The 26,311-nt window shown below is 47.1% G+C and overlaps 1 protein-coding gene across 6 annotated transcripts in view; it reads right to left on the bottom strand.

The window, feature by feature from the left end:
* smyd3 (SET and MYND domain containing 3) overlaps positions 1-26,311 on the bottom strand; it is a 664,143-nt gene that overhangs the window by 31,426 nt on the left and 606,406 nt on the right. For all 6 annotated transcript variants that reach the window (XM_080200782.1, XM_080200784.1, XM_080200783.1 and 3 more), the window contains 2 exons: positions 25,855-25,942; positions 22,075-22,249 (listed from right to left, as the gene is read on the bottom strand). In XM_080200782.1, the coding sequence (XP_080056908.1) occupies positions 22,075-22,249; positions 25,855-25,942 (263 nt within the window). The remainder of the gene's footprint in view (positions 1-22,074; positions 22,250-25,854; positions 25,943-26,311) is intronic.

The following is a 26,311-nucleotide window of genomic DNA, read 5'->3' as shown; positions in this document are numbered from 1 at the left end:
GACAACAGAGCAGACAGCTCAGTTCCCACACACGGGAGGAAGTCCCAAAACCTTACAATCCCCACCTGAGATCAACGGGGATCTTCCCCTTGTTCACTCCCCCCCCAACTCTTCCCCCCTCCCGCTCCGATTGTCAATGCGGGCAGGGCAGCAAAATTCCTCCCCCAAAGTCAACTGTCTATGATTTCCCCAATCCTTTTCCAATTGAGAAAGCTACGCTTAATCACCAACTTAAAGTCTGCCTCCTACACAATTAACGCTGGGGCAGGTTAGACCCAAGAACTGTCCAAAATGAAGCATTTTGACTCAATTCGTGAACATAATAGCTCCAGCAGGGTTGGAATGGGAACTAGGAACGTAGGAATTAGTAGCAGAAGTCGGCAAATTCACCCCTGCTCCGCCATTCAATCAGGTCACGGCTGATCTCTCCCTGGTCTCAAATCCACCTCCTCACCTGTTCCCCCTATCCCCTTAACCCGTTTTTAAAAATCAGAAATATATCTATCTCCTTCTTGAAACCATTCAACGATTCAGACTCCATTGCACTATGGGACAGCAAGTTCCAAAAATTCACCACCTTCTGCAAGAAGTAGCTCCTCCTCATCCCAGTTTTAAATCTATCGCCTCTCAACCTGTACCTGTGACCCCTGGTTCGAGAATGTCCCATAAGAGGAAACATGTGGTCTACATTTACTTTATCAATCCCTTTTAAAATTTATATACCTCGATCAGATCCCTTCTCATCGTTCTAACCTCCAGTGGGTGTAAGTCCAAACTGTTTAATCACTCCTCATACGTTTATTTTTCATCTCCAGAATCAGTCTTGTGAACTTCCTCTGAACTTCCTCCAATGCCACCACATCCTTCCTCAAATAAGGAGGCCAAAACCGGACACAATATTCCAGACGTGTTCTCACCAACACCCTATGCAATTACAATAATATTTCTCATCGGTGGCACGGTGGCACAGTGGTTAGCACCTGCAGCCTCACAGCGCCAGGGACCCGGATTTGATTCCCGGCTTGTGTCACTGTCTGTGTGGAGTTTGCACATTGTCTCCCCCCATGTCCGAGTGGCTTCCCTCCGGATGCTCCGGTTTCTTCCCACAGTCCGAAGACGTGCTGGTTAGGTGCACTGGCCGCGCTAAATTCTCCCTCAGTGTACCTGAAAAGGCACTGGAGTGTGACAATGGGGGGATTTTCATAGTAACTTCATTGCAGTGTTAATGTAAGCCTACTTGTGACTAATAAATAAACTGAAAAATTTACTTTTACATTCTAGTCCCTTTGCAATAAATGCTGACGTTCCAGCAAGCGAACAGCTTAAACAGCAGTAGCTGAAGCTTTGTCACACAATCAATGCCCTTGAACTGATAACCACACACAGTACTTCACGTACAACATCCACTGTTGCTGAGGAAGGAGACAGTTTTATTTCAATTTTCAGGGCAGTGCTATAGGTTTCCGGGATTACTTGATACCTTTGCAGTGTTTTCGTGGTTGCTAAATTCTTTTCATATCAACAGTCCCTTTACAACATAGCTCCCTTCACCTGAATCTGTTATTGTATCCCTCTCCCACACTCTCAGCCATATGGAAGCTGTTTAAAACCTGGACAGAATTGCAGGATTCCAAAGGCATTGGTACAAGTCCAGGAATACTGTCATAAAGGAGCACTTTGAGTTATTAGCCTAGATATTTTCAGCGTGGGCCCAGTTGCAACAAGGGTGCAGACGGATTAAAAAGAAATCCATAGATTCCCTATAGTCCAAATGGAGGCCTTTTGGCCCATCCAGTCTGCAATGACTCTCCGAAACAGTGTCTTACCCAGGTCCACCTAGTCCTGTAACCCAGCACATTTAGCATGGCTAATCCCCCTACCCGAAACTTCTTTGGATGCTAAGGGGCATTTTAGTCAAAAACTGACACCAGGTCACCTTAGAAGTTATCAAAGCTTGGTGCGTAGCTTTTAAGGAGCATCTTTAAGGGGGTCAGAGGGGCAGTAGAGGGTTGCCAACACCCCCAGTACTGTGCTCTCTGGCCCTGTCAGGGTAGGTTTGTGTGACAGAGAACAACATGATAACGGAAATCAGACGATGTTAAACAGGCTGCCCATTCATTTACTCCCATCCTACAGCGTCGCACAAAATCAAAATCTACCTTGTTGAATGCCAGACCTGAAGATTGGGTAGAAGCTGCAAGGGTGGCACAGTGGGTTAAGCACTGCTGCCTCACAGCACCAGAGACCTGGGTTCAATTCCCGGCTGGAGTCACTGTCTGTGCGGAGTCTGCACGTGTCTGCATCCGGATGCACCGATTTCCTACCACAGTTCAAAAATGTGCGGGTCAGATGGATTGATGATGCTAAATTTCTCCTTAGTGTCCCAAGATTTGTAGGTTAGGGGGATTAGGTGACTCTATGCATGCCAAGGAACGGTAATCTTCGATAGCTGGCATGTGCTTTGGTTTCCTCCCACATTCTGACCGATATGCAGGTTAGGCACATTGACCTGAATAGGCACTGGACTGTGGTGACTAGGGGAATTTCACAGTAACTTCACTGCAGTGTTAATGTAAGCCTTATTTGTGACTAATAAATGAACTTTAAAACTTTATTTTCCTCTTGTGGTGTTCCCAGCCGTGTCCTGGAGCTCAGTCTTCAATGCCAGGGAGACTCTCGGAGGATTGTCAATTATTATATCCAAGGTTACTGTTACAGTGAAGGTCGAGGGTGTTGTATGATCTGGAGGAGGGAACCGAGTGTAGGGTGTCGAAATTTGCTGATGACACCAAGATTGGGGGAACGGCAAATTGTGCGGAGGGTGTGGAGAGTCTGCAGAAGGATCTAGATAGGCTGGGCGAATGGGCCAGGAAATGGCAAATGGAATTTAATGTTGGCAAGTGTGAGGTGGTCCACTTTGGTAGGAAGAATGGTAGGAAGGACTATTACTTACGTGGCGAAAAACTGCAGCAGGCGACGGTGCAGAGGGACCTCGGAGTCCTTGTGCATGAGTCGCAAAAACCCAGCCTGCAGGTGCAGCAGGTGGTCAGGAAGGCGAATGGGATGCTGGCCTTCATAGCGAGGGGGATTGAATATAAAAGTAGGGAGGTCTTGCTGCAGCTGTATAGGGCATTGGTGAGGCCGCAGCTGGAGTACTGTGTGCAGTTTTGGGCGCCGCACCTGCGCAGAGATATTTTGGCCTTGGAGGGAGTGCAGAGGAGGTTTACTAGGCTGATACCGGAGTTGAGGGGGTTGAGCTATGAGGAGAGGCTGAATAAACTAGGCTTGTACTCGTTGGAGTTTAGAAGAATGAGGGGAGATCTCATTGAGACGTATAAGATGATGAATGGGATGGATAGGATAGAGGTGGAGAGACTCTTCCCGCTCAAAAAAGACAGTAGGACTAGGGGGCACAGCCTCAAGATAAAGGGGGGGCAGTTTAGAACGGAGTTGAGGAGCAACTTCTTCACTTATAGGGTGGTGAATCTCTGGAATTCTCTGCCCGTTGAAGTGGTGGAGGCTGCCTCGCTAAATATTTTTAAGACGCGGGTTGATGGGTTTTTGATAAGAGAGGGGATTAAGGGCTATGGGGAGAGGGCGGGAATGTGGAACTGAGCAGCGACAGATCAGCCATGATCTTATTGAATGGCGGGGCAGGCTCGAAGGGCTAGATGGCCTACTCCTGCTCCTATTTCTTATGTTCTTATGTTCTTATGTATGGGGCGTGGAGGTCATTTGGTGATGTAACTGTTGACCGTCACTATGGTTTTACGAACACTTTATTAATTAGTCACAGAAGTTTAAACCCTAGATAAATCATGGAAGAGGGTAAAAGAACACGACTGCTTCGAAAAGGTGCCCTGGGCTTTACTTACAGCTAGCACCCAACAGAGACCATTACTGTCACTCCACAACCGGTGCGTGAAGTCACAGAGTGACAGCGCAGTGATTGGCAAGTTCTTGTGACACCCCACAGATTGATGATGAGACCTGACTGAGTAAAGCTGAGGGGATGCCCGGAACTCCGATGGGAGACACGGTCATTGCCTTGAATCCATGAACACCCTCAATCAACCGAACACACAGCTCTGCAGTAACTTTCTTCCAGTGGAAGTGGTCAAGCCTCCATCTGCACTTGTAGAGTCAAACATGGTGGGATGCTGAGCTCCCTTTCATTACCGGCCTGCCTCGTATCAAAACTCTCACCAACTTTAACAGATGCACCATAGAAAGTATTCTTTCTGGTTGTATCACAGCTTGGTATGGGCTCCTGCTCTGCCCAAGACCACAAGAAACTACAAAAGGTCGTGAATGTAGCCCAATCCATCACATAAACTAGCCTCCCATCCATTGACCCTGTCTACACTTCCCACTGCCTCGGAAAAGCAGCCAGCATAATTAAGGACCCCACACACCCCAGACATTCTCTCTCCCATCTTCTTTCATTGGGAAAAAGATACAAAAGTCTGGGGTCATGTACCAACTGACTCAAGAACAGATTCTTCCCTGCTGCTGTCAGACTTTAGAATGGATCTACCTCGCATTAAGTTGATCTTTCCCTACACCCTAGCTATGACTGTAACACTACATTCTACACTCTCTCCTTTCCTTCTCTATGAAGGGTATGCTTTGTCTGTATAGCGAGACTCCTTATTGTGAACATGAACTTTTGGTGTCAACTGCAGAATTTTCCAGACAGCACATTCACGGGGAAAAAAAGCCAGACTGTCTGTTTGTGAGCTGTATGGGTGGTAATCATACCTAGAAGCTTTTGACATTGGCTTGCTTAAATATCCCATCTCTCTCATACAATGACAGCCCTGATCTTCAATTTCAATTAAAAAATACTTTAAAACCTTGACCGTGTCGAATGCTTTTCCCACATTCACTCGGAACAGAACAATATTTCTGTGGAGCTGATTGACAGGGTGTGAGTTACTCAGCAACAAAGCCCATGGGTGGAGGGGCAGTGAGACTTAATCGCAAGTCAGGAGCGCTCATTACGCAGGGAAAAAAAATCATCTCACAGCACAGTCAGAAATCCTCAGTCGCTGTTCAATAATCAAGAAGTGTTGGTTGTTTCTGTAAATGGTAACTTCCAGGGTACCTTGCAGAATGTGCACTGGGTGGCACGGTAGCACAGTGGTTAGCACTGCTGTTTCACAGCTCCAGGATCCTGGGTTCGATTCCCGGCTTAGGTCACTGTCTGTGTGGAGTTTGCACATTTTCCTTGTGTCTGCAAGGGTTTCCTCCAGGTCCTCTGGTTTCCTCCCACAGTCCAAAGATGTGCGGGTTAGGTTGATTGGCCATGCTAAGAAATTGCCCCTTAGTGCCCAGGGATGCATAGGTTAGAGGGATTAGTGGGTATAATATGTAGGGATATGGGGGTAGGGCCTGGGTGGGATTGTGTTCGATGCAGACTCGATGGGCCAAAGGGCCTCTTTCTGCACTGAGGGTTCTATGATTCTATGAATAATGCATATACTGTATGGGGATGGCACGGTGGCACAGTGGTTAGCATGGCTGCCTCACACTGCCAGAGACCTGGGTTCGATTCCCAGCTTGGGCACACTGTCTGTGCGGAGTCTGCACGTTCTCCCCATGTCTGCGTGGGTTTCCCCCGGGCGTTCCAGTTTCCTCCCACAATCTGAAAGACATGCTGGTGAGGTGCACTGAACCGAACAGGTGCCGGAGTGTGGCGGCTCGGGGAATTTCACAGTTACTTCATTGCAGTGTTAATGTAAGCCTTACTTACGGCTAATAAATAAACTTTAATTTTACTTTAATAGGCTTTTAAGAGCCTACTTAGAGGACTACTTGAATGGAGGCAATGTGCAAACATCAGTTTGATCACCGGTAACTGCAATAATCATACCAGCTCTCCGTATGATAACGGACGATCAAAGTAATGACTGCTTAGTTACTGTTAACCAATAAAGGCCTTCTACTGATAGAAGTCTACAAGATTATGATGGGCATGGAGAGTCAGAAGCTTTTTCCCAGGGTAGACGAGTCAATTACTAGGAGGCACAGGTTTAAGGTGCGAGGGGCAAGGTTTAAAGGAGATGCACAAGGCAAGTTTTTTACACACAAGGTCGTGGGTGCCTGGAGCTCGTTGCTGGAGGAGGTACTGGAAGCGGATACGGTAGTGACTTTTAAGGGGCATCTGGACAAATACATGAATAGAATGGGAATAGTCAGGCAACATGGTCAGTGCAGGCTTGGAGGGCCGAAGGGCCTGTTCCTGTGCAGTAATTTTCTTTGTTCTCTGTTCTCAAACCTTGCCTCTTGCCTGAGACGTGGCGATTCTCAGGTCAGATCACCACCAGTCAGCTCTCCCCTCTCAAAGGCTGGATATTTCCATTTATGAGAGGGACTAAAATTAGAGGGCACAGTTGAAGAATAAGAGGTGCCTCGGTTAATATGGGGATGAGGAAAAACCTTTTCTCCCAGAGTGTTGTCAATCTGTGGAATTCTCTTCAAAGAACAAAGAAGAGTACAGCACAGGAACAGGGCCCTTCAGTCCTCCAAACCTGTGCTGATCATGTTGCCGTAACTAAACTAAAAAAAACCTTCTGCCCTTACTCGGTCCGTATCCTCCTATTCCCTCCCTCTTCATGGACCATCCAGGTGCCTTTAAAATGTTGCTAATGTGCCTGCTTCCACCACATCCTCTGGTAAGGTCTTCCAGGCATCCACCACTCTGTGTGAGATACTTCCCCCGTACATCTCCTTTAAACGTCCCCCTCTTGCCTTGAACCTTTGCCCCCTTGTAATTATCACTACCACTCTGGGAAAAAGCCTCCAACTATTCACCCTGTCTACGCCTCTCATAACTTTTTAGACCTTTATCAGCTCACCCCTCAGCCTCCATCTTTCTGGTGAAAACAATCCTAGTTTATTCAACCTCGTCTCGTAGTCAACATCCTCGAGGTCAGGCAACATCCTGATGAACCTTCTTTGATAGTGTGGCAACCAGAACTGCACGCAATACTCCAAATGTAGCCTAACCAAGGTTTTATATAGCTGCAACATGATTTGCTAATTCTTGTACTCAATACCCTGGCCAATGAAGGCAAGCATGCCCTATGCCATCTTAATTAACTTGGCCACCTGTGTTGCCACTTTTAGGGAACTGTGGACCTGCCCGCCCAGATCCCTCTGTATGTTCCTAAACATTCTGCCATTTACAGTATAATTCATACATTAAGTTGATTCTCCATAATGCATCACCTCTTATTTGTCTGGATTAAACTCCATCTGCCATTTCTGTGCTCTAGTCTCCAATCTATCTAAATCCTGTTGTATTGTCTAACAATCCCTGGCACAATCAGCACTCCATCAATCTTTGTGTCGTCCGCAAGCTTACTAACCAGGCCTCCGACATTTTCCTCCAGATCATTTGTATATATACAAACTACAGAGGTCCCAGCACTGATATCTGTGGAACATCACTAGCTACAGATCTCCATTCTGAAAAACACTCTTCCACCGCTACTCTCTGACTTCTATAAACAAGCCAGTTCTGTATCCATCTAGCCAACCCAACCCGAATCCCATGTGATTTGGGACTTTGTCAAATGCCTTACTGAAGTCCATGTAAATAACTGGCCCCTTCCCTCATCAATTATCTTTGTCACCTCAGCAAAAAGCTGAATCAAGTTGGTGAGACATGACCTTCTGAGTACAAAACCATGCTGCCCATCACTAACTAGTCCATTTTAGAGTCATAGAGGTTTACAGCATAGAAACAGACCCTTTGGCCCAACTTGTCCATGCCACCCCTCTTTTAACCACTAAGCTAGTTGCAATTGGCTGTATTTGCCCCATAACCCTCCATACCCATCGTGTGCATGTAACTGTCTAAAATAGAAATAGAAATATATGCATATTTTCTTTCAAACGTGCATATATCCTGTCCCTCAGTATCTCTCTAAAAGTTTCCCCACCACTGACGTCAGGCTCACCGGCCTATAATTTCCAGGATTATCCCTGCTTCCCTTCTTAAACAAGTGGAAGACGCAGCCTTGAATTTATCCAAGGCCAAGTTTGATAGGTTTTTGATAGACAGAGGAGTCAAGTGCTACGGGGGAGGCAAATAAAGTAAAATTTGTTTATCACAAGTAAGTCTTACATTAACACTGCAATGAAGTTACTGTGAAATTCCCCTAGTCGCCACACTTCAGCACCTGTTCGATACACTGAATGGGAACTTAGCATGGACAATGCACCTAACCAGCATGTCTTTGTGGGAAGAAACCGGAGCACCCGGAGGAAACTCACCCAGACACAAGGAGAATGTGCAGACTCCACACAGATAGTGACCTAAGCCGGAAATTGAACTTGGGATTCCTGGCGCTGTGAGGCAGCAGTGCTAACCATTGTGCCACCGTGTAGGAAAGTGGATTTGAGATCACAACCAAATCTTGCAGAAAAAGAGAGACTTGTATTTATATAGCGCCCTCCATGACCAGCAGGCCTCTGAGTATTTTCTGCTGTTGAAGTATTTAAGTGAAGTCACCGTTGTAATTCAGGAAAACACAGCAGCCAATTAACACATTGCTCAGGCACTGTTTTCTTCTTTAATTTGGACTTTTAAAGTTCATGCAATATTGTTAATCTCAGTAATGATGACCATAAAAGCATTGCTGAGTGTTCTAAAAACCCATCTAGTTCACTAATATCCTTTAAGGAAGGAAATCTGCCATTCCTACCCAGTCTGGCCTACATGTGACTCCAGACCCACAGCAATGCTGGCTGGAGTCACATGTCTTAGGTCACTGTCTGTGGAGTTTGCACATTCTCCCCATGTCTGCATGGGTTTCCTCCGGATGCTCCGATTTCCTCCCACAGTCCAAAGATGTGCGGGTTAGGTTGATTGGTCATGCTAAATTGCCCCATTAGTGTCCCAGGATGTGTAGATTAGAAGGATTAGTGGAGCAAATGTATGGGGTTGTGGGGATAGGGACTGTTGTCAGTGCACATTTGATGGGCCTCCTTCTGCTCTGCAGGGTTTCTCTGATTCTATGTTGTTGACTCTGATTCTCTGAAATAGCCCAGCAAGTCACTCAGTTCAGGGGCAATTAGGGATGGGCAACAAAAGCTGGCCTTGCCCACATCCCATCAAAGAATACATTTAAAAACATACCCTCTCTCCTCCTGTATGCACACACTCACAACTCTGGCAGCAACACACCCTATCCTTCCCATTACTCTCGGCAGCACCCCCACCACCCCCACCCACCCAGACATCCGAATCCCCATGGCAGGCTCTCCCTTCGTTTTCCCGATGATAGTTGATCACCTTGCAGTGCGCTGCTCCCTCACTGCCAGTCCGAGCCCTGGGGCTATTAATCCTGACTGTGGTTAGCAGACCAGGCCTTGATCCTTCAGCCGATTCGCATGCCAAAGTGGCCACAAGAGCCTCAAACCACTTTAACATTTGCTCCATGCCAAGGCAGCCAAAACGAAAGGATGTCAGAGAAATACATCCCCCCCCCCACTCCCCACCAGGGCAGAAAAAGAGTGAATCCTCAGCCAATTCCCATTCTGCTCTTCAGATACAGGAACGCATTCGGGAAGATGAGTCAATGTCACGGAGGGGACTTGCTGTCTGCCTAGCAGACCACAAATATGTGGTCCAATCGGCAAATCTGCCTCAAAACTTGTCTATTCTTGGCATCATCCCTCTTTCTCCAATCTTGACAGGAGCTTTTCAATTATGCAGCAGGCATAAGCCAGTTACAGAAATCTACTCCGGATTATTCAGGGGATAGCAGCAAATAAAATGTTTTAGGCTCACTGGATTTCATCGCCAATTAAGGTCTTCGACCTAACTCTGTCAATGCAAACTCCCAGGCCACTTCAAGGGCGGCACAGTGGCTAGCACTGCTGCCTCAATGCGCCAGAGTCTCGGGTTCAATTCCAGCTTCGAGTCACTGTCTGTGTGGGGTCTGCACGTTCTCCCTGTGTCTGCGTGGGTTTCCTCCGGCTGCTCCGGTTTTCTCCCACAGTCCAAAGAGGTGTGGGTTAGGTTGATTGGCCATGTTAAGTTGACCCTAGCGTCAGGGGGATTAGCGGGGTAAGTATGTGGAGTTGCAGGAATAAAGCCTGGGTGGGATTGTGGGCTGTGCAGATTCGATGGGCCTCCTGCACTGTAGGACTTCTATGAAAAATTTACCTGAAGCACTTGGTGAATCAATATATACTCAGTGGAGTTCTCTTAAGGCCTGCAAAGCCTGGCTACTGCACCTCCACCCTGCACAAGCTCACATGAGCTCCTATGTGGGGCTGGACCAAGGGTCTGGGATTTGTTGGAGGGGCTGTCACTTGATGGAGACCCCACAGCTGGCATTAAAGTTTCCTTGGTATTACTGAATGTATGCATAAGAGAAGGGGAAATATCCATTATTTCCAGGCCAATATCTATCCCCCAGTTAATATCAGAAAAAGAAACCAAAAAGAAATTTGGTCATTTATCACATGTGGACGTTTAGCCGTGCACAGATTTGCTATGTTTCCTACATCACATCAGTGGCTCCACTTCAGAAAGCACTTTGTTGGCAATGAGGCACTTTGAGCTGCTATATAAATGCAGCTTTTTAAAAGCACAAAACGAGGGAAGTATGCTTTATTTAATGGAGTGACATTGTACCGTTACTGTGGAAGGAGAAGGGGCTCTTAGAAATCCGACACAATTCTGATCATTGTGATCCATCACATTAAGAAGAACATAAGAACATAAGAAATAGGAGCAGGAGTAGGCCATCTAGCCCTTCGAGCCTGCCCCGCCATTCAATAAGATCATGGCTGATCTGTCGCTGCTCAGTTCCACTTTCCCGCCCTCTCCCCATAACCCTTAATCCCCTTGCCTATCAAAAACCTATCAACCCGCATCCTAAATATATTTAGCGAGGCAGCCTCCACCACTTCAACGGGCAGAGAATTCCAGAGATTCACCACCCTTTGAGTGAAGAAGTTCCTCCTCAACTCCGTTCTAAACCGCCCCCCTTTTATCTTGAGGCTGTGCCCCCTAGTCCTACTGTCTTTTTTGAGCGGGAAGAGTCTTTCCACCTCTATCCTATCCATCCCATTCATCATCTTATACGTCTCAATGAGATCTCCCCTCATTCTTCTAAACTCTAACGAGTACAAGCCCAGTTTATTCAGCCTCTCCTCATAGCTCAACCCCCTGAACTCCGGTATCAGCCGAGTAAACCTCCTCTGCACTCCCTCCAAGGCCAAAATATCTTTGCGCAGGTGCGGCGCCCAAAACTGCACACAGTACTCCAGCTGCGGCCTCACCAATACCCTATACAGCTGCAGCAAGACCTCCCTACTTTTATATTCAATCCCCCTCGCTATGAAGGCCAGCATCCCATTCGCCTTCCTGACCACCTGCTGCACCTGCAAGCTGGGTTTTTGCGACTCATGCACAAGGACCCCGAGGTCCCTCTGCACCGTCGCCTGCTGCAGTTTTTCGCCACGTAAGTAATAGTCCTTCCTACCATTCTTCCTACCAAAGCGGACCACCTCACACTTGCCAACATTAAATTCCATTTGCCATTTCCTGGCCCATTTGCCCAGCCTATCTAGATCCTTCTGCAGACTCTCCACACCCTCCGCACAATTTGCCATTCCCCCAATCTTGGTGTCATCAGCAAATTTCGACACCATACACTCGGTTCCCTCCTCCAAATCATCTATATAAATGGTAAAAAGCTGAGGCCCCAGCACCGACCCCTGGGGCAGTTGTGATTCGCTTTTACCAGTCCTTTCGCTGTAACTTTGTCCCATAATGGAACATCACTAAGCCACTGTGGAATATGGCTGCAGCTGCGACTGACAGGCAAACTTCAACCAAACCCCATCTCACTCTGTCACCCAGTATTCAGGAAGCAAATGATGGCACCGCAGGTTCCCAGGATGGGATTATCAGGATTATCATTGTTTCTTCACTACTCTGAAGAGGCTTTGTGGTTATTTTTATGCATTAATTCGTGGGACATGGGTGTCGCTGGCTAGCCAGCATTTATTGCCCATCCCGAGTTGCCCAAGGGCAGTTCGGAGTCAACCACATTGTTGTGGAACTGGAGTCACATGTAGCCCAGACCAGGTAAGGATGGCAGATTTTCTTCTCTAAAGGACATCAATGAACCAGATGGGTTTTTCCAACAATCCACAATGGTTACATGGTCATCAGTAGATTCTTAAATCCAGATTTTTTTTATTGAATTCAAATTCCACCAACTTCCGTGGCAGATTCAAACCCAAGTCTCCAGAACATTAGCTGAGTTTCTGGATTAATAGTCCAGCGATAATAACACTAGGCCATCGCCTGGTGGGTTATTCGCAATAGTGGGTTATACGTCCCGACCTCGGAGCCAGAAGCTCTGGGTTCAAGTCCCACTCCAGGACTTGATGTCAAGAAATGTGTGTTCGTAGCGCGGCCAACAGTTTGATTGTCAGGCTGCAAATCCTTCCAATACATCAATGGTGGGAGAGCCTCCTGGTCAGCTGTGGATACAGATGTTTTGTCTGCCTTGTGTGTCACTAGACATGGGGAAGCCTCCAAGTCTAGGTTATTACTCTTCAGCGAGGTACAACGGGCTGGCTCAGTTGACTGCACGGTTGGACGGCTCGTTCGAGATGCAAAGCGATGCCAACAGTGTGGGCTCCAATCCCATCCCGCCTGAGGTTATTCACGAAGGCTTCTTAACCTTGCCCTTCAGGTTTAATCACCACCAGTCTACAGTCATCGGAGAGTATGGCAACTTCACCCTTACCAAGAGGGGGGAATATATCTGATTTGACAATATTTAAGTGCGGCACATGTTACAGAATTTGCACAAGATGGACAGGAAGCCGACTGACTTCCTTCACGTTTGTGTCAACAGACAAATTCAGCAAGGTTACTGTGAGGAAACCCCAAAATCTAATCTCATCCAGGACTCTGCTGCCAGCATCGAGTCTCACTTTCCCAACATCTGTTACCTCAATGTTGACCTTTCCTTACAAGGTGGGATTGCCTCAGATTAAAAATTCTGCTGTGATCCTACTTCTGTGTGGCCTTGCCTGCCCAGTCTGTCTCCGTAACCTCCGCCAGCCCTGCTGCTCTGGGTTGGGTTGAAGGCCAAGGGTTGGCTCCCTGCACCCCAGTGTAAACCTCAGAGGTGAGTGCACCTCCCCCACTGACGTCTCTCTTTTGAGACTTCAGAAGAGGCTGGAATTGCCTCCACCTCCAGGAGGTCCACCTGCCTCATGGAGCTGCTGTCCCATTAGAAGCCAGGAGCACTGCGCCACACCAGGATCACTGGCCACTGTCGGTATTCCAGGAGGAAATCGAAGCACTGGTGCCCTGAAGCCCAGGTAATTCCAGGATCTCACCAGGAATGTGGGTCGCCAGGCCCCAGCAGAGGGGCAGTGTGGGATGGGATGTGGGGGGGAGGCAAAAAAAAAGTGGAGGTCCTCTGATTGGTTCAGGGTGCCTGAGAAGGAGGCACCTCGCCCCCTTCGCTGACCTTCAGCCCACCTAAGCAGCCAGGCTACACTTTGAGCTCAGACCTCTCATGTCAGCCATTATAATGGGGCAGTGGTGCACTGAGACCCTCCACTGGGTACAAATTTCCCATTTAAGGGCAGCAATTGGGCCACAAGTTGGCAGCCCTGCCACCTCCTCTGCCACCTGTAAAAACATGGCAAGGGTGGAAGGTCCTCTGCCAATGCTCCCTGATTTATGGGTCCACTCATTCCTATAGTCATACGGATTCAGCTCTTTCTGACTCTCATCTTGCGCAGCCCCCCATTCACATAATTCAGCCCATAATTAGCCACTAGGCCTTGGGCAACTAGGCCCCAGGCTTTCCACCTCCCCTTCCTCCGTAAAGGTCACACACACATTTTTGGTCACCCCTGCTGCATCCCTTTCTTGGCCTGGGGATCTAATGTTAATTTAGTTAGGACAATGTGAAGCACCATAGGATGTTTTTCTCAGTAATTGGTGCTAGGCAAGTTGTTGTTATGGAGGCATCATCCAAGTTTCTGCAGTTGTAGTGGTCACAGAGAGAAGGGACAATCAGCTGTCAAAGCACAGCAATTAAGAATCAACCAGGCTATACTTGCAAAACCCAAAACGTCTGCCGTTCCACAACACTTGCGGAACACTCCTGAGTGTGCTACATTAACAATCAGCTTAAGATAAATTGAACAAGCTTGCAACGTGGCTCATTTTCACTTGCCAGAAGTGACATACATTCAGACACAAGGGCATGTTCTCTGCAAACAAAAGGAACAGGTTTATCAAACCTTGCATCTTTTTTTGCATTGCCCAAGAGCTTGGGGACCCTAGGGTTCCCCATTGCTTTCTTCATGGCAATTCCTCAGCCAATCAGCATCTTTTCCCCCTGTGGTACAAATTGCCGCGATCATTTGAAGTTTGGCATTCTTGTGTTTGGCCTGATGAGTGCAAGATGAAAAGCTTCGGCGACATGTCTCTCTTCTCAGCAAGCTTCGCTTTCCGAAGAGGGTGGCCAATTTACTTTCTCGATTATCAGATTGTTGGCGGAAGACGCCGGGTGTCACCAGAAATTCAAGGACGGTATTTACACTTTGTGTTCACTCTAATGACCGCTTCTCCGCAAACAACGAAACACTTGGAGCCGTTTCCTCAGGGCATCAACACCCAAGATGAGTTAATACATTATAAAAGCTTTGGGGAGCTTCCTGGGTGTGTATGTTTGTGTGTGTGTGTGTGTGTGTGTGTGTGTGTGGAGGAGCAAGTGCCAGCCCTGTGCCAGCTACTGTGAGAAGATGCATTGCTGATGATCACATTCATTACGGTGAGAACGAATTAAAAGAGCAAATTTGACAAAATAGTCTATAATTTGTTATAATTGTCATGGTATCATTAAAAGGCAGGCCCAAGTTCTATTAACTTGTCAGAGCAGGAAAGCATAATTCATGAGGGAAATCAGTATGGCGCAATTAGGCGAATTATTTCTTCAAATGTACTTATTTTGGCAAATTTATCTCATTACTAATTATTTGGCTGCATTTCATCAGAGTGCAGGGTAAAGTACTATACCTGCAGACGCATCAAGTCCTGGTTTTCCAAAACCCCTCCCTATTCCCTATTAGCTCCAGGTATTTGAGTTTCTGCCCAGGTTCTCCCAATACAAGCCAACTCAGCAGACACAGTGACACGTTACTGCTTGCACCTTTTCAATGTGTTACCATGGCAGTCTAGGTTCACAGTCCAGGAGCAGGTCCTGGGGGGGGGAGACAATGGCACAGTGGTCATGTCACTGGACCAGAGATCCAAGCTGGTAGCCTGGGGATGGAGGGGGTTCAAATCCCGCCATGGAGTTGGTGGAATTTAAATTCAATTTGGGTTCGATTCTGGCCGTGGGTCACTGTCCGTGTGCAGTTCGCACATTCTCCCAGTATCTGCATGGGTTTCCTCCGGGTGCACCGGTTTCCTCCCACAGTCCAAAGATGTGCAGGTTAGGTGGATTGGTCATGCTAAATTGCCCCTTACTGTCAGGGGGAATGGCTGGGTAAATGCATGGGGTTATGGGGATAGGATCTGGGTGAGATCGTTGGAGGGTTGGTGCAGGCTCGATGGGCTGAATGGCCTCCTTCTGCACTGTAGGGATTCTATGAATTCTAAGGTTAATCTCAGCAATGGTGACCACAAAACTATCACAGTTTGACATAAAAACACTTTCTGTTCCTTTCAGAATGTTCCCAGTTCCTCAGCGATCTTCCCACTGTGATCAGGAGCTTTCCAAAGAGCTGTGTCTTATTTACAGGGCTAACAAAACCCACGCCAGCAAAGATGAACAGCTCGCAGGAGGAGGAAATGCAGTTTTCCTCTGGTCCTCATCAGGAGGATTCTGACCTGGTTGGAGGGGAGGGGGCAAGGACGTTTTTCACTCATGGCTTTCCTGCTCTGCAAAAATGCCAGGAAAATGGTGTAGGGGTCGGGAAAGCAGTGGAAATTGATTTTCCAGCCCCAAAAAAAACCTATGTTCATCATCCTGCGACCCAATTTGCACTTCACGTGGGAGACTAACATCTAGTGCTCGGCATTGAGATCAATATAGACCAAGCTCAATGTGCAATGGAAGTATCTTCTGTGGCACTGAGATACAAGACTGAATACAAGCCTTTGAAATGAAACTTGAAGATTAAACTATCTGCTATCTTGAACACATGACAGACACTTTGCAATGTAAACAGCAGCATGGTTACTCATTAAGACTCTTCACAATGTGGCATTATGTCAGTGAATTTTACATTTTAATGCCCCCCCCCCCCCACCCCCGGCACCTGCCATACATAAACATTATCCTTGCTGCTGAGCCTTTTGTTACCAATAATGTAATAAATTCAGTACAATTATCAGTTACAACCCATGATAAGTAATCCTTGATATACATTTTGTTTATGCAAGGCGCGGTGGCCCAGTTGGAAGTACGCTTTCATAGAACACTACACACAGGGGGAAAAGGCCCTTCGGCCCACAATGTTATGCCAAAATAAACTAATCCCTTCTGCCCATCCTCAGTTTATAACCTGCTCCATCCCTCTATTCCCTGCATATTCATGTACTTATCTACAATCCCCTTAAATGTTCCTATCATGGATGGCACGGTGGCACAGTAGTTAGCACTGCTACTCCACAGTGCCAGGGACCTGGGTTCGATTCCCGGATTAGGTCACTGTCTGTGTGGAGTTTGCATGTTCTCCCCGTGTCTGCGTAGGTTTCCTCCAGGTGCTCCGGTGTCCTCCCACAGTCCAAAGATGTGTAGGTTAGGCTGATTGGCCATACTAAATTGCCTCTTAGTGTCAGGGGGAATAGCAGGGCTGCAGGGATAGGGCCTGGGTGGGATTGCGGTCAGTGGAGATTCGAAGGACCAAATGACCTCCTTCTGCACTGTAGGGTTTCTATGTATCTGCCTCCAACACCACCTCTGGCAGTGCATTCCAGCAACCTACCAATAAAATACTTGCCCCTCACATCTCTTTTGACCTTTCCCCTCTCACCTTAAGTGCATGCTCCCTAGTATTGGACATTTCAACTCTGGGAAAAAGATTCTGACTGTCAACCTTATCTATGCCTCTCACAATTTTATCAGCTACGACTCTCACCAACTTTTACACATGCACCATAGAAAGCATTCTTTCCGATTGTATCACAGCTTGGTATGGCTCCTGCTCTGACCAAGACCACGATAAACTCCAAAGGGTCGTGAATGTAGCCCAATCCATCACGCAAGCCTGCCTCCCATCCACTGACTCTGTCTACACTTCCCACTACCTCGGAAAAACAGCCAGCATAATTAAGGACCTCACACACCCCGGACATTCTCTCTTCCATCGGGAAAAAGATACAGTCTTAGGTTGCATACCAACCGACTCAAGAAAGCTTCTTCCCTGCTGCCATCAGACTTTAGAATGGACCTATCTTGCATTAAGTTGATCTTTCTCTACACCCTAGCCATGACTGTAACACCACATTCTGCACTCTCTCCTTTCCTTCTCTATGAATAGTATGATTTGTCTATATAACGTGCAAGAAACAATACTTTTCACTGTGTGTTAATACATGTGACAATAATAAATCAAATCAAATCAAATCAGGTCTCCCCCTCAGCCTCTGCTGCTCCCAGAGAAAACAAAACCTAGTTTGTCCAGCCTCTCCTTATAGCTCACTTCCTTGGCCTAAGCCTTGCACATTGCGTTCAGTTTTCAGTTGGGGCTAACTGGCCTCAGAAATGGCCTTATCGCCCTGGCAACGTGACAGGCTCCATTTGAAGACCACCTACTCGAGGGTGGTCCCTGTTTCAGGCAATAGGCTCCTTCTGGAAATTGTTGTGCTGACCCTCCCCCAGCACCAAGGACCCAGGGGCAGAAAGCCCTGCCCACCAAGAGCTGCGGCCAGCCAGAGGCCAGGAGCTCTTCCTCGCCCAGCAGAGCTACTGGGGAAGCTGACGGTACTGCACCCTTCCGAGGTCAAGGATTGGCCAGGGCCCATGCAGAGATGAGCAGTGATAGGAGGGGGGCTTATGGGTTGTGGGTCATAGGGGTGAAGAAGGGGGGGTCAAAGGCATCAGCAGCAAGCGGAGGGGGTTGGCTTCCAGCAGCCCAACCTTCCCAATGCTGCATCCCTTGATCAGGCAAGAGATGGTCCCTTTAAGAACCAGTTACCTCCAGGCTCTGAGGGAGCCTGAAAGACACTGACAGGGTTTGCTTTCCAGGCTTCCTCTGGGGGCGAACCCCCCCCCCCCCCCCCCCCCCCCCCCCCCCCACCACCACTCCTCCCACCATTGGGTTAACACCAGCAGCATCAGAATGGAGTTCTTCAGTGCACATTCATCAGAGGGGAAATGGGGAGGTGGCGGGGACCCCTCCTGACACACCCTAACCCCCCAATTAAATGGACCCCCATCACTAAACAGCAACTGGGGGAAGTAATTAAATTTCTCCATTGTGCCTGCCCAATAACATCTATCCTTTTTGTTACCATTGCAACACTGAAATAAAGAACCAACTCCCAACATATGGAATGTCACAAGGTCAAAAAAAAGAGAAGGGAGAGAGAATGGGAGAGGCAGAGAGGACTGAGAGAGAGAGACAGGCAAACAGAGAGGACAGAGAGAAAGAGATGAAGAAGGAGAGAGAGAGAGGGACAGAGAGAGAGAAGGAGTGATGGAAAGAGAGAGACAGACAGAGAGAGAGATAGACAGACAGTGGATGGAGAGAGAGAGAGAGAGAGAGAGTGAGAGAGAGATGGAGAAGGAGTGATACAGAGAGAGAGAGTGAGAGAGACTCAGGACAGAGAAAGAGAGAGAGATGGAGATGGAGGCAGAGAGAGAGAGAGACAGATAGTGAGAGAGAGACAGACAGACAGACAGAGAGACAGACAGAGACAGAGACAGAGAGGATGGAGAGATGAGAGATGGAGAAGGAGTGATGGAGCAAGAGAGGCAGAGAGAGAGAGAGAAATAGACAGACAGAGAGGACAGAAAGAGAGAGATGGAGAAGGAGAGAAAAAGAGAGGGAGAGAGGGAGAGAGAGATTAACCATTGGAGGGTAACTGAAGGAGAGAAATATAATTTGAATGTCAAGTGTAACCAGGGGAAAGAAAAATTAGATTTAGAGGTTTGTGATTAACTCATTGTACAGTATATAAACAAGTCAATGTCAAAAGTCACATTTTTAGAAGGAATGCCAGCAGCCAATGAATTCCTGAGGTGGTAAAGGGTGAGGCGACCGATATTGGGAAATATCTTTGCTCCATTTCCCTCTGATGTTACTCACCAAGGCTTCCAACAACTGGAAGCAGTTTGACAGAGAAAGCTGCCAACAACAACACATTAACTTCACTGATCGAGGAGGGTTATAACAGCAGTTTCATCCTGATTTAAGCTGCAGCCTTGTACATTAAAAAAGGCATTTTTATAGCGCCTTTCACAACTTCAGAATGTCACAGTGTTTTACAGCCAGTAAAGTACGCTTTGACATGTAGTCATGGTTATTCATTAGAATCCCAACAGTACAGAAGGAGGCCATTCAGCCCATCGAGCTTGCACAATTCCACCCTATCCCCATAACCCCACATATTTGACAATCCCCCCGAAACTAGGGGTCAATTTAGCACAGCCAATGCACCTAGCCAGCACGTTTTCAGACTGGGAGGAAACTGGAGCATCCAGAAGAAACATACACAGACACGGGGAGAACGTGCAAACTCCTCATAGACAGTGACCCAAGCTGGGAATCGAACCCGGGTCCCTGGCGCTGTGAGGCAGCAGTCCTAACCATTGTGCTACCATGCCAATTACATGAATAATCTGCACAGCAGGCTCCCATAAACACCAAGATGGTAATGACCAGATCAGCCTCCCTCTCTCTCTCTATCTCTCCCTCTCCCTGTTCCAGATCAGCCTGTTCCAGGTGACTTTAGTTAAGGGGTAAATATTGGGAGAACTCTCCAGCTCATCTTCCAAACAGTTTCACGGTATAATTCACATCCACGTCACGGGGCAGGCACCTTGGTTTAACATTGAAAGATCACACCTCAGATCGTGTAGTACACCCTCTGTATTGCTGCAATATTAGATTCGAGTTTCGCACTAAAGTGGGATTTGAACCCATAACTTTATAACTCAGGAGTACAACACACTGAGCCACAGAATTCTTGGGTGAACAAAAAAAAGGATGATTAGGTGGTGTTAGGAGCAGGCTAAACTAATTAACCTATTAACTTATTAACTCATAGGTTTTTAAACTAAGAGATTATATTGATCACAGACCAATTGATGAAGTATAATAATGGACACTAATCATAGAATCCCTTCAGTGCTGGAAAAGGCCATTTGGCCCATCAACTCTGCACTGACTATCTGACAGGGCATCTCACCCAGGCTCACCATATCCCCATGTATTTACCCTGCTAATCCCCCTAACCTGCACATTTTGACACTAAGGGGCAACTCAGCATGGCCAATTCACCTAACCTGCATATCTTTGGAGTGTGGGAGGAAACAGGAGCACACAGAGGAAGCCCATGCAGACACGGGGAGAATGTGCAAAACTCCACACTGTTGCCCAAGGCTGGAATTGAACCCTTGGCGCTGTGAGGCAGCAGTGCTAACCATTGTACCACCATGCTGCCCCTTCTCAATACTTCTCTTGATCATGGGTTTATGCACAGAACACAGCAACACCTACATCTACTCCTGACCGACTAACCCAGTGTCCCAGCAGTTACTCTTTTGACATAACAGTCAAACAAATGGGCAAATTAAAATGATAGCCTCGTAAAGAGGCACTGTAACACTGTAACTCACCTGATGAAGGGGCAGCACTCTGAAAGCTCATGATTCCAAATAAACCTGATGGATTTTAACCTGATGTTGTGAGACTTCTTACTGTGCAATTTGCCCAAGTTTGAGATTTTCGGCACGGTGCATGGGTTCTTGAAGCTTGTATCAAACAGGTCAGGTCAATTAGTTTGTGAACCTTGAAGGAAGCCTATTGTGGTACTGAAAACCTTTTGACAGCTAAGTTTTAAAGATCTTGCCAACTTCAACTGTCATAAATAGGTGTTGTATGGTGAGTTAAGAATGTGTTTAGTTCAGTGATTGCAGAGTAAAGTAACCATTAAATTAATCAGTACTGTATAAGTAATCACATGCATTAGAATACATTTACCAATGCATAAAGAGCTTTTCACATTCAACAGTATTGAGAATCATATATTTACGTGTCATCTGGACCCTGTGCTTTGATTTTAACATTGATTTAAATTCCTGCATTTGTTGAGTCTTGAAAAACTGACCAGGTTGTTATGACTTCAAAGGCACCACTATATTGGGATCTGGAGTGTTTGTTTATATATTTCTGAATCAGACTTATGAATGCTTGGCTGAGTTTCAATCCCAACGATGAATTTAGCTCAACTTGCTGTTGACATAGCTGTTAAGGGTCATGACAGCTGTCAATGTATCATCAGCCCCCCAAAACGACATTTTAATTTAATTTAAAAGATTTACACTAAAGTTCTTGTATTCTTTCATTGCAGTGCCCCTTTCAGAGGCTAATTGGCCAATTATTTTAGTTTGCACCAATGAGTTTAGAGAAAGGATACAGGGTTAGTAGTTAGGAGGCAGAGAATCAGAATGCTGCATCCTGTGAATAAATCTACTGTCAAGGATTTGATCTGTACCTTGTTTCAGCCTTCAGCAACTAGTTTGGAGCAAGTAGGGCACAGGCTGGATGGATGGGGTTTGGGCGGAGTCAGGGTTGAAATTCTGAGACTTGTTTGGCCAATGGTGATGAAAATTAATTGAGAATCTTAGTACAGAAGGAAATGTTGAATAATGAGATTTAAACAAATAGCGATTTTAGAAATTGCCAGGGGTGGGAAGGGCGGATAATACCACTAGGCCATCGCCTCCCCTTCTCTCAGACACACACACACACACTTTCTCCTTTAAACACTCAGATACACACTAGGTCAGGCAAACAAAGACAAGAGGCAGTTGCAATGGCAGTTTGACCACTCACTGATAAGGTTGGAGAGTCCTCACGCCGTAACTCAAGGCTTCCTCCCAGAGGGCGAGGTGGATGCAGGCGTCCATGGCGGCATCGAGTACCTTCAACAGATAGAGGTTGGTGTCTGGTAGGACATCCCGGTTCTTCCCTAGTGTAGCCTGGCACATGTCCACAATCTCTTCCCAGTCTGTTATTAACTTCAGTTAAGGAGTCAGGCAGCAAGTATAAAGCAGAGAAACCCTTCAGGTATTATCTTACAAAAGACAGCTGCTTTCCAGTAAATAAGGGCATCTGCTCTGCTCTCAAGGGCCTCGTGCTCCCGACCACTTTGTTCCCAGATAAACATTTGACGCACAGTACATCTCCAATTTAATTAATTTACTTCTATACCGGAGTAGTGTGCCAGACAGTTCAAAGCAGGGGTAGTGACTTGTTTTGTGTGGTGTGTGACCACATCCCTCACTACCTTCACCGCTTTGTAACGTTCCTAAGGAACCCGGAACACACCATCCTCCCCTTCCAACACAACGCACAGCTTCTTTCTCAAATCACTTCTTTACCCAAAAATCCAAATTTGGTTTTGGGATACAAATGGCACTGTTAGGCTGTACTTACCTCAGTTACCCCCGAGTGCATTAAGAGTCAACGCTGTATCTTATGATTAGAGTCACATCATGTATCCCTTACCGGGATCATTGGTCTGGCATTACTCAAGGAGACTTGTATGCTGATTTAACCTTGTAAAGGGCGTATGGCTTTACTTCAAGGGGAATCAAGTATAAAAATAGGGAAGCCTTGCTAAAACTATACCAGACACAAGTTAGACCACCCTACTTGGAATTCTGTGAACAGCTTTGGCCCCTTACCTAAAATAAGATGTACTGGCATTGGGGGTAGTCCAGACACGATTCACTAGGTCGATCCCAGGGATGGGTGGGATTTTCTGATGAGGAGATGCTGTACTCATGGGAGTTTAGAAGAATGAGAGGTGACCTGAGGGAGGTCTGTGCTGGAAAACGCAAAGTTCTCCCCCAGTTTTTCCTGCAATTCCCTCCCTCCATCCTGTTCTGAGATACCTCAACCCTAAGGCCAGAGAAACATCTACCATCAATGTAGGTCATTTATTTTCTCATCAACCCTCCAGAGTGACACTGCCAGCCTCTTGCCAGTTTGGTGCCCATGCCAACCTTTCAAACTCAATTTCTTGCTGGGACCAGGGTTGGCAGCAGAGACAGAAGCCTGAAGATGCTAATGGGTCAGACCAGGACAACCCACGTACTAACGCAGCGTGCTTCTCCTTACCACCATCTGATGTAAATAATTGCTTTTTCATCATTGTTCTCTCAACTTTCCAACAAGCAGCCTTATTACCCTTCCTGACAATAGGTGGGGATGCCTGCGTGGGACTGGGGTGGGATCAGGAAGAAGTCTCCTTCATCAGTTAAAGTCATCAAGTGTGTCACCTGAGGAAGGAGCAGCACTCGGAAAGCTTGTGATTCCAAATAAACCTGTTGGACTTTAACCTGGCGCCGTGTGACTTCTCACTGTTCCTGACAATAGGAAGACATCAAAGGAGTTTCTGAAAAATGGGTGCTTTGTGCAAGATCACACTTGACTCTTGAGCAACACTGTTCCTCTGTAGCATTCCAGATCAAAGTCTCAGCCAACCTAGGGCTGGGCACTTTACCACATAAGACAACTCCAGTCAATAACAGTTACCATACAATTAACCTTTTCAAGCTGTCATCAATCCATTTAGCAGCTTTGCAAAGCTGAGTGCAAACATGATGGGTAAGCCAAGAAAATAATTAGGTTGGAAAAGAAAGAAGTAAAGATTTGCATTTCTATAGCACCTTTCACAACCCCAGGCCATTCCAAAGTGCTTTATGGACAATTAAGTGTTGTCACCGTAATGATGCAGGAAACACGGCAGCCAATTTATGCACAGCAAGCTCCCACAAACAGGAGGGTGATAAAGACTTATCTGATTCTTTTGTGGTGCTGGCTGAATGTCAAATATTGGCAAAGGCACCAGGGATAACTCTTTTCATAGAATCTCTACAGTGCAGAAAGTGGCCATTTGGCCCATCAACTCTGCACTGACAACAATCCCACCCAGGCCCTATCCCCGTAACCCCATGTATTTTCCCTGCTGATCCTTCTGGCACTAAGGGGCATTTGAGCATGGCCAATACACATAACCCGCACAGGGGTTATGTAAAAGCTGGTGAATGGGGTGCTGATCGAGCAGGGATGGTGTTGAGCTTCTTGAGTGCAGTTGGAGCCACAGTCATCCAGGCAAGTGGGTAGCATTCCATCACACTCCTGACTTGTGGATGGGGAGTCAGGAGGTGAGTTATTCACTGCAGAATTCCCAGCCTCTGATCTGCTCCTGTAGCCACAGTATTTTTATATGGGGGATTCAGTGAGCGTAGTCCTATTGAATACTAGGGACGATGCCTAGATTCTCCCTTGCTCAGGATGGTCGGTGCTTGGTACTTGGATGGCCTGAAGGTTACGTGCTACTTATCAGCCCACCCCTGAATGTCGTCCAGGTCTCACTACGTGTGGCAAGAGACTGCTTCAGTAACTGAGAAGTTACAAATGGTACAGGATTCTGGGCACTCATTAGCGAACATGATCACTGCACCAAATGGTACCACCACGTCTGTGCATCGGGCAACATCAGTTACGGTGTCACTTGGACAAGCAACATCCTGCACCTTGTGTCACTGCAATAAAATAACATGAAATGCCTTCCTGGAATGACTGATCGGGAACACGGAACGTTGCTGCACTTACACTGCATCAGATGTCACCGCCACTCGAGATGTCAAAACGGGACTTGCTTGTCGTATAAGGAACGATTGAGGACTCTGGGTCTGTACTCCTTGGAGTTTAGGAGGATGAGGGGGGATCTTATTGAAACGTACAGGATACTGCAAGGCCTGGATAGAGTGGACCTGAAGAGGATGTTTCCACTGGTGGGAAAAACTAGATGTGGAGATGCCAGCATTGGACTGGGATAAACACAGTAGGAAGTCTGACAACACCAGGTTTAAATCCAACCAATTTATTTGACGGTAAACTCACAAGCTTTTGGGGTTTGGCCCTTCGTCAGGTGAATGGAGAGTTCTGGACTGGACCTGACGGAGAGGCAAACCCCGAAAGCTCGTGAGTTTACTGTCAAATAAATTGGTTGGACTTAAACCTGGTGTTGTCAGACTTCTTACTGGGAAAAACTAGAACCAGAGGGCACAGCCTCAGGCTAAAGGGGCGATCCTTTAAAACAGAGATGAGAGGGAATTTCTTCAGCCAGAGGGTGGTGAATCTTTAAGACAGAATTAGATAGGTTCTTGATTAATAAGGGGTTATGGAGAAGAGGCAGGAGAATGGGGATGAGAAAAATATCAGCCATGGTTGAATGATGGAGCAGACTCGATGGACCGAGTGTCTCATGATCTTACAGGAGACAGGAACAGGAGGAGGGGTAAACAAACCGCCCCCCACCCCCCCGACCCTCGAAAACTACTCGGTCATTTCACCCTTTCCTACCCAGCCAGTGTTTCCTTATAACACCCTCGAAAGAGGTCACTTACTCAGTCCCTCAGTCAGAAGGGGGTTGGGGAAAGCTGCCAACCAAAGAAACCAAAACTGGAAGAAGAGAAGATGTGAGCGTGAAGTATGAAGTATGGGGAGAGAGTCTGCCTGTACCTGCTGTGCAAGCATCGCCTCCCATCAGCCCCGTTGCTGTAACTGGTCACAGCCCCAGGCTTGGCCTCATAAGGATACTTCCCGCAGATCGTAATTCCTCCAGTTTTGGAATCGATTCCTCGACTTCCTTCCAGGCATGTTCGTCACCTGCCAGCAGATCGGGATCCTGCACATAATAAGAAGCAAAATTCACACCTGCGATCATGTCAGGGGCCCATCGTATATCCCCCCCACCCGCCCCCACTCCTCCCCCATCCCAATTACCTGAAAACACCAAGAGTTATCGGCTGCTGTTCATTCTCCCCATTCCCTACCCCCACTTCCTGCTCAGCCTCATGTAGAATCATAGAATCCCTACAGCACTGCAGGAGGCCATTCAGCCCATTAAGTATGTACTGAACCACAATCCCACCCAGATCCTACTCCCATAACCCCACGCATTTACCCTGCTAATCCGCCTGACACTAGCGTCAATTTAACATGGCCAATCCACCTAACCAGCGCATCTTTGGCCTCACGTCAATAGAGTTTGCAT

The sequence above is a fragment of the Carcharhinus amblyrhynchos genome, chromosome 12 (genome assembly GCF_965287045.1).
Source record: "Carcharhinus amblyrhynchos chromosome 12, sCarAmb.v2.hapA, whole genome shotgun sequence".
In the NCBI taxonomy this organism is placed as follows: domain Eukaryota; kingdom Metazoa; phylum Chordata; class Chondrichthyes; order Carcharhiniformes; family Carcharhinidae; genus Carcharhinus; species Carcharhinus amblyrhynchos.
Note: the sequence above shows the minus strand (reverse complement) of the source record. Positions and strands in the feature narration are given on the sequence as shown.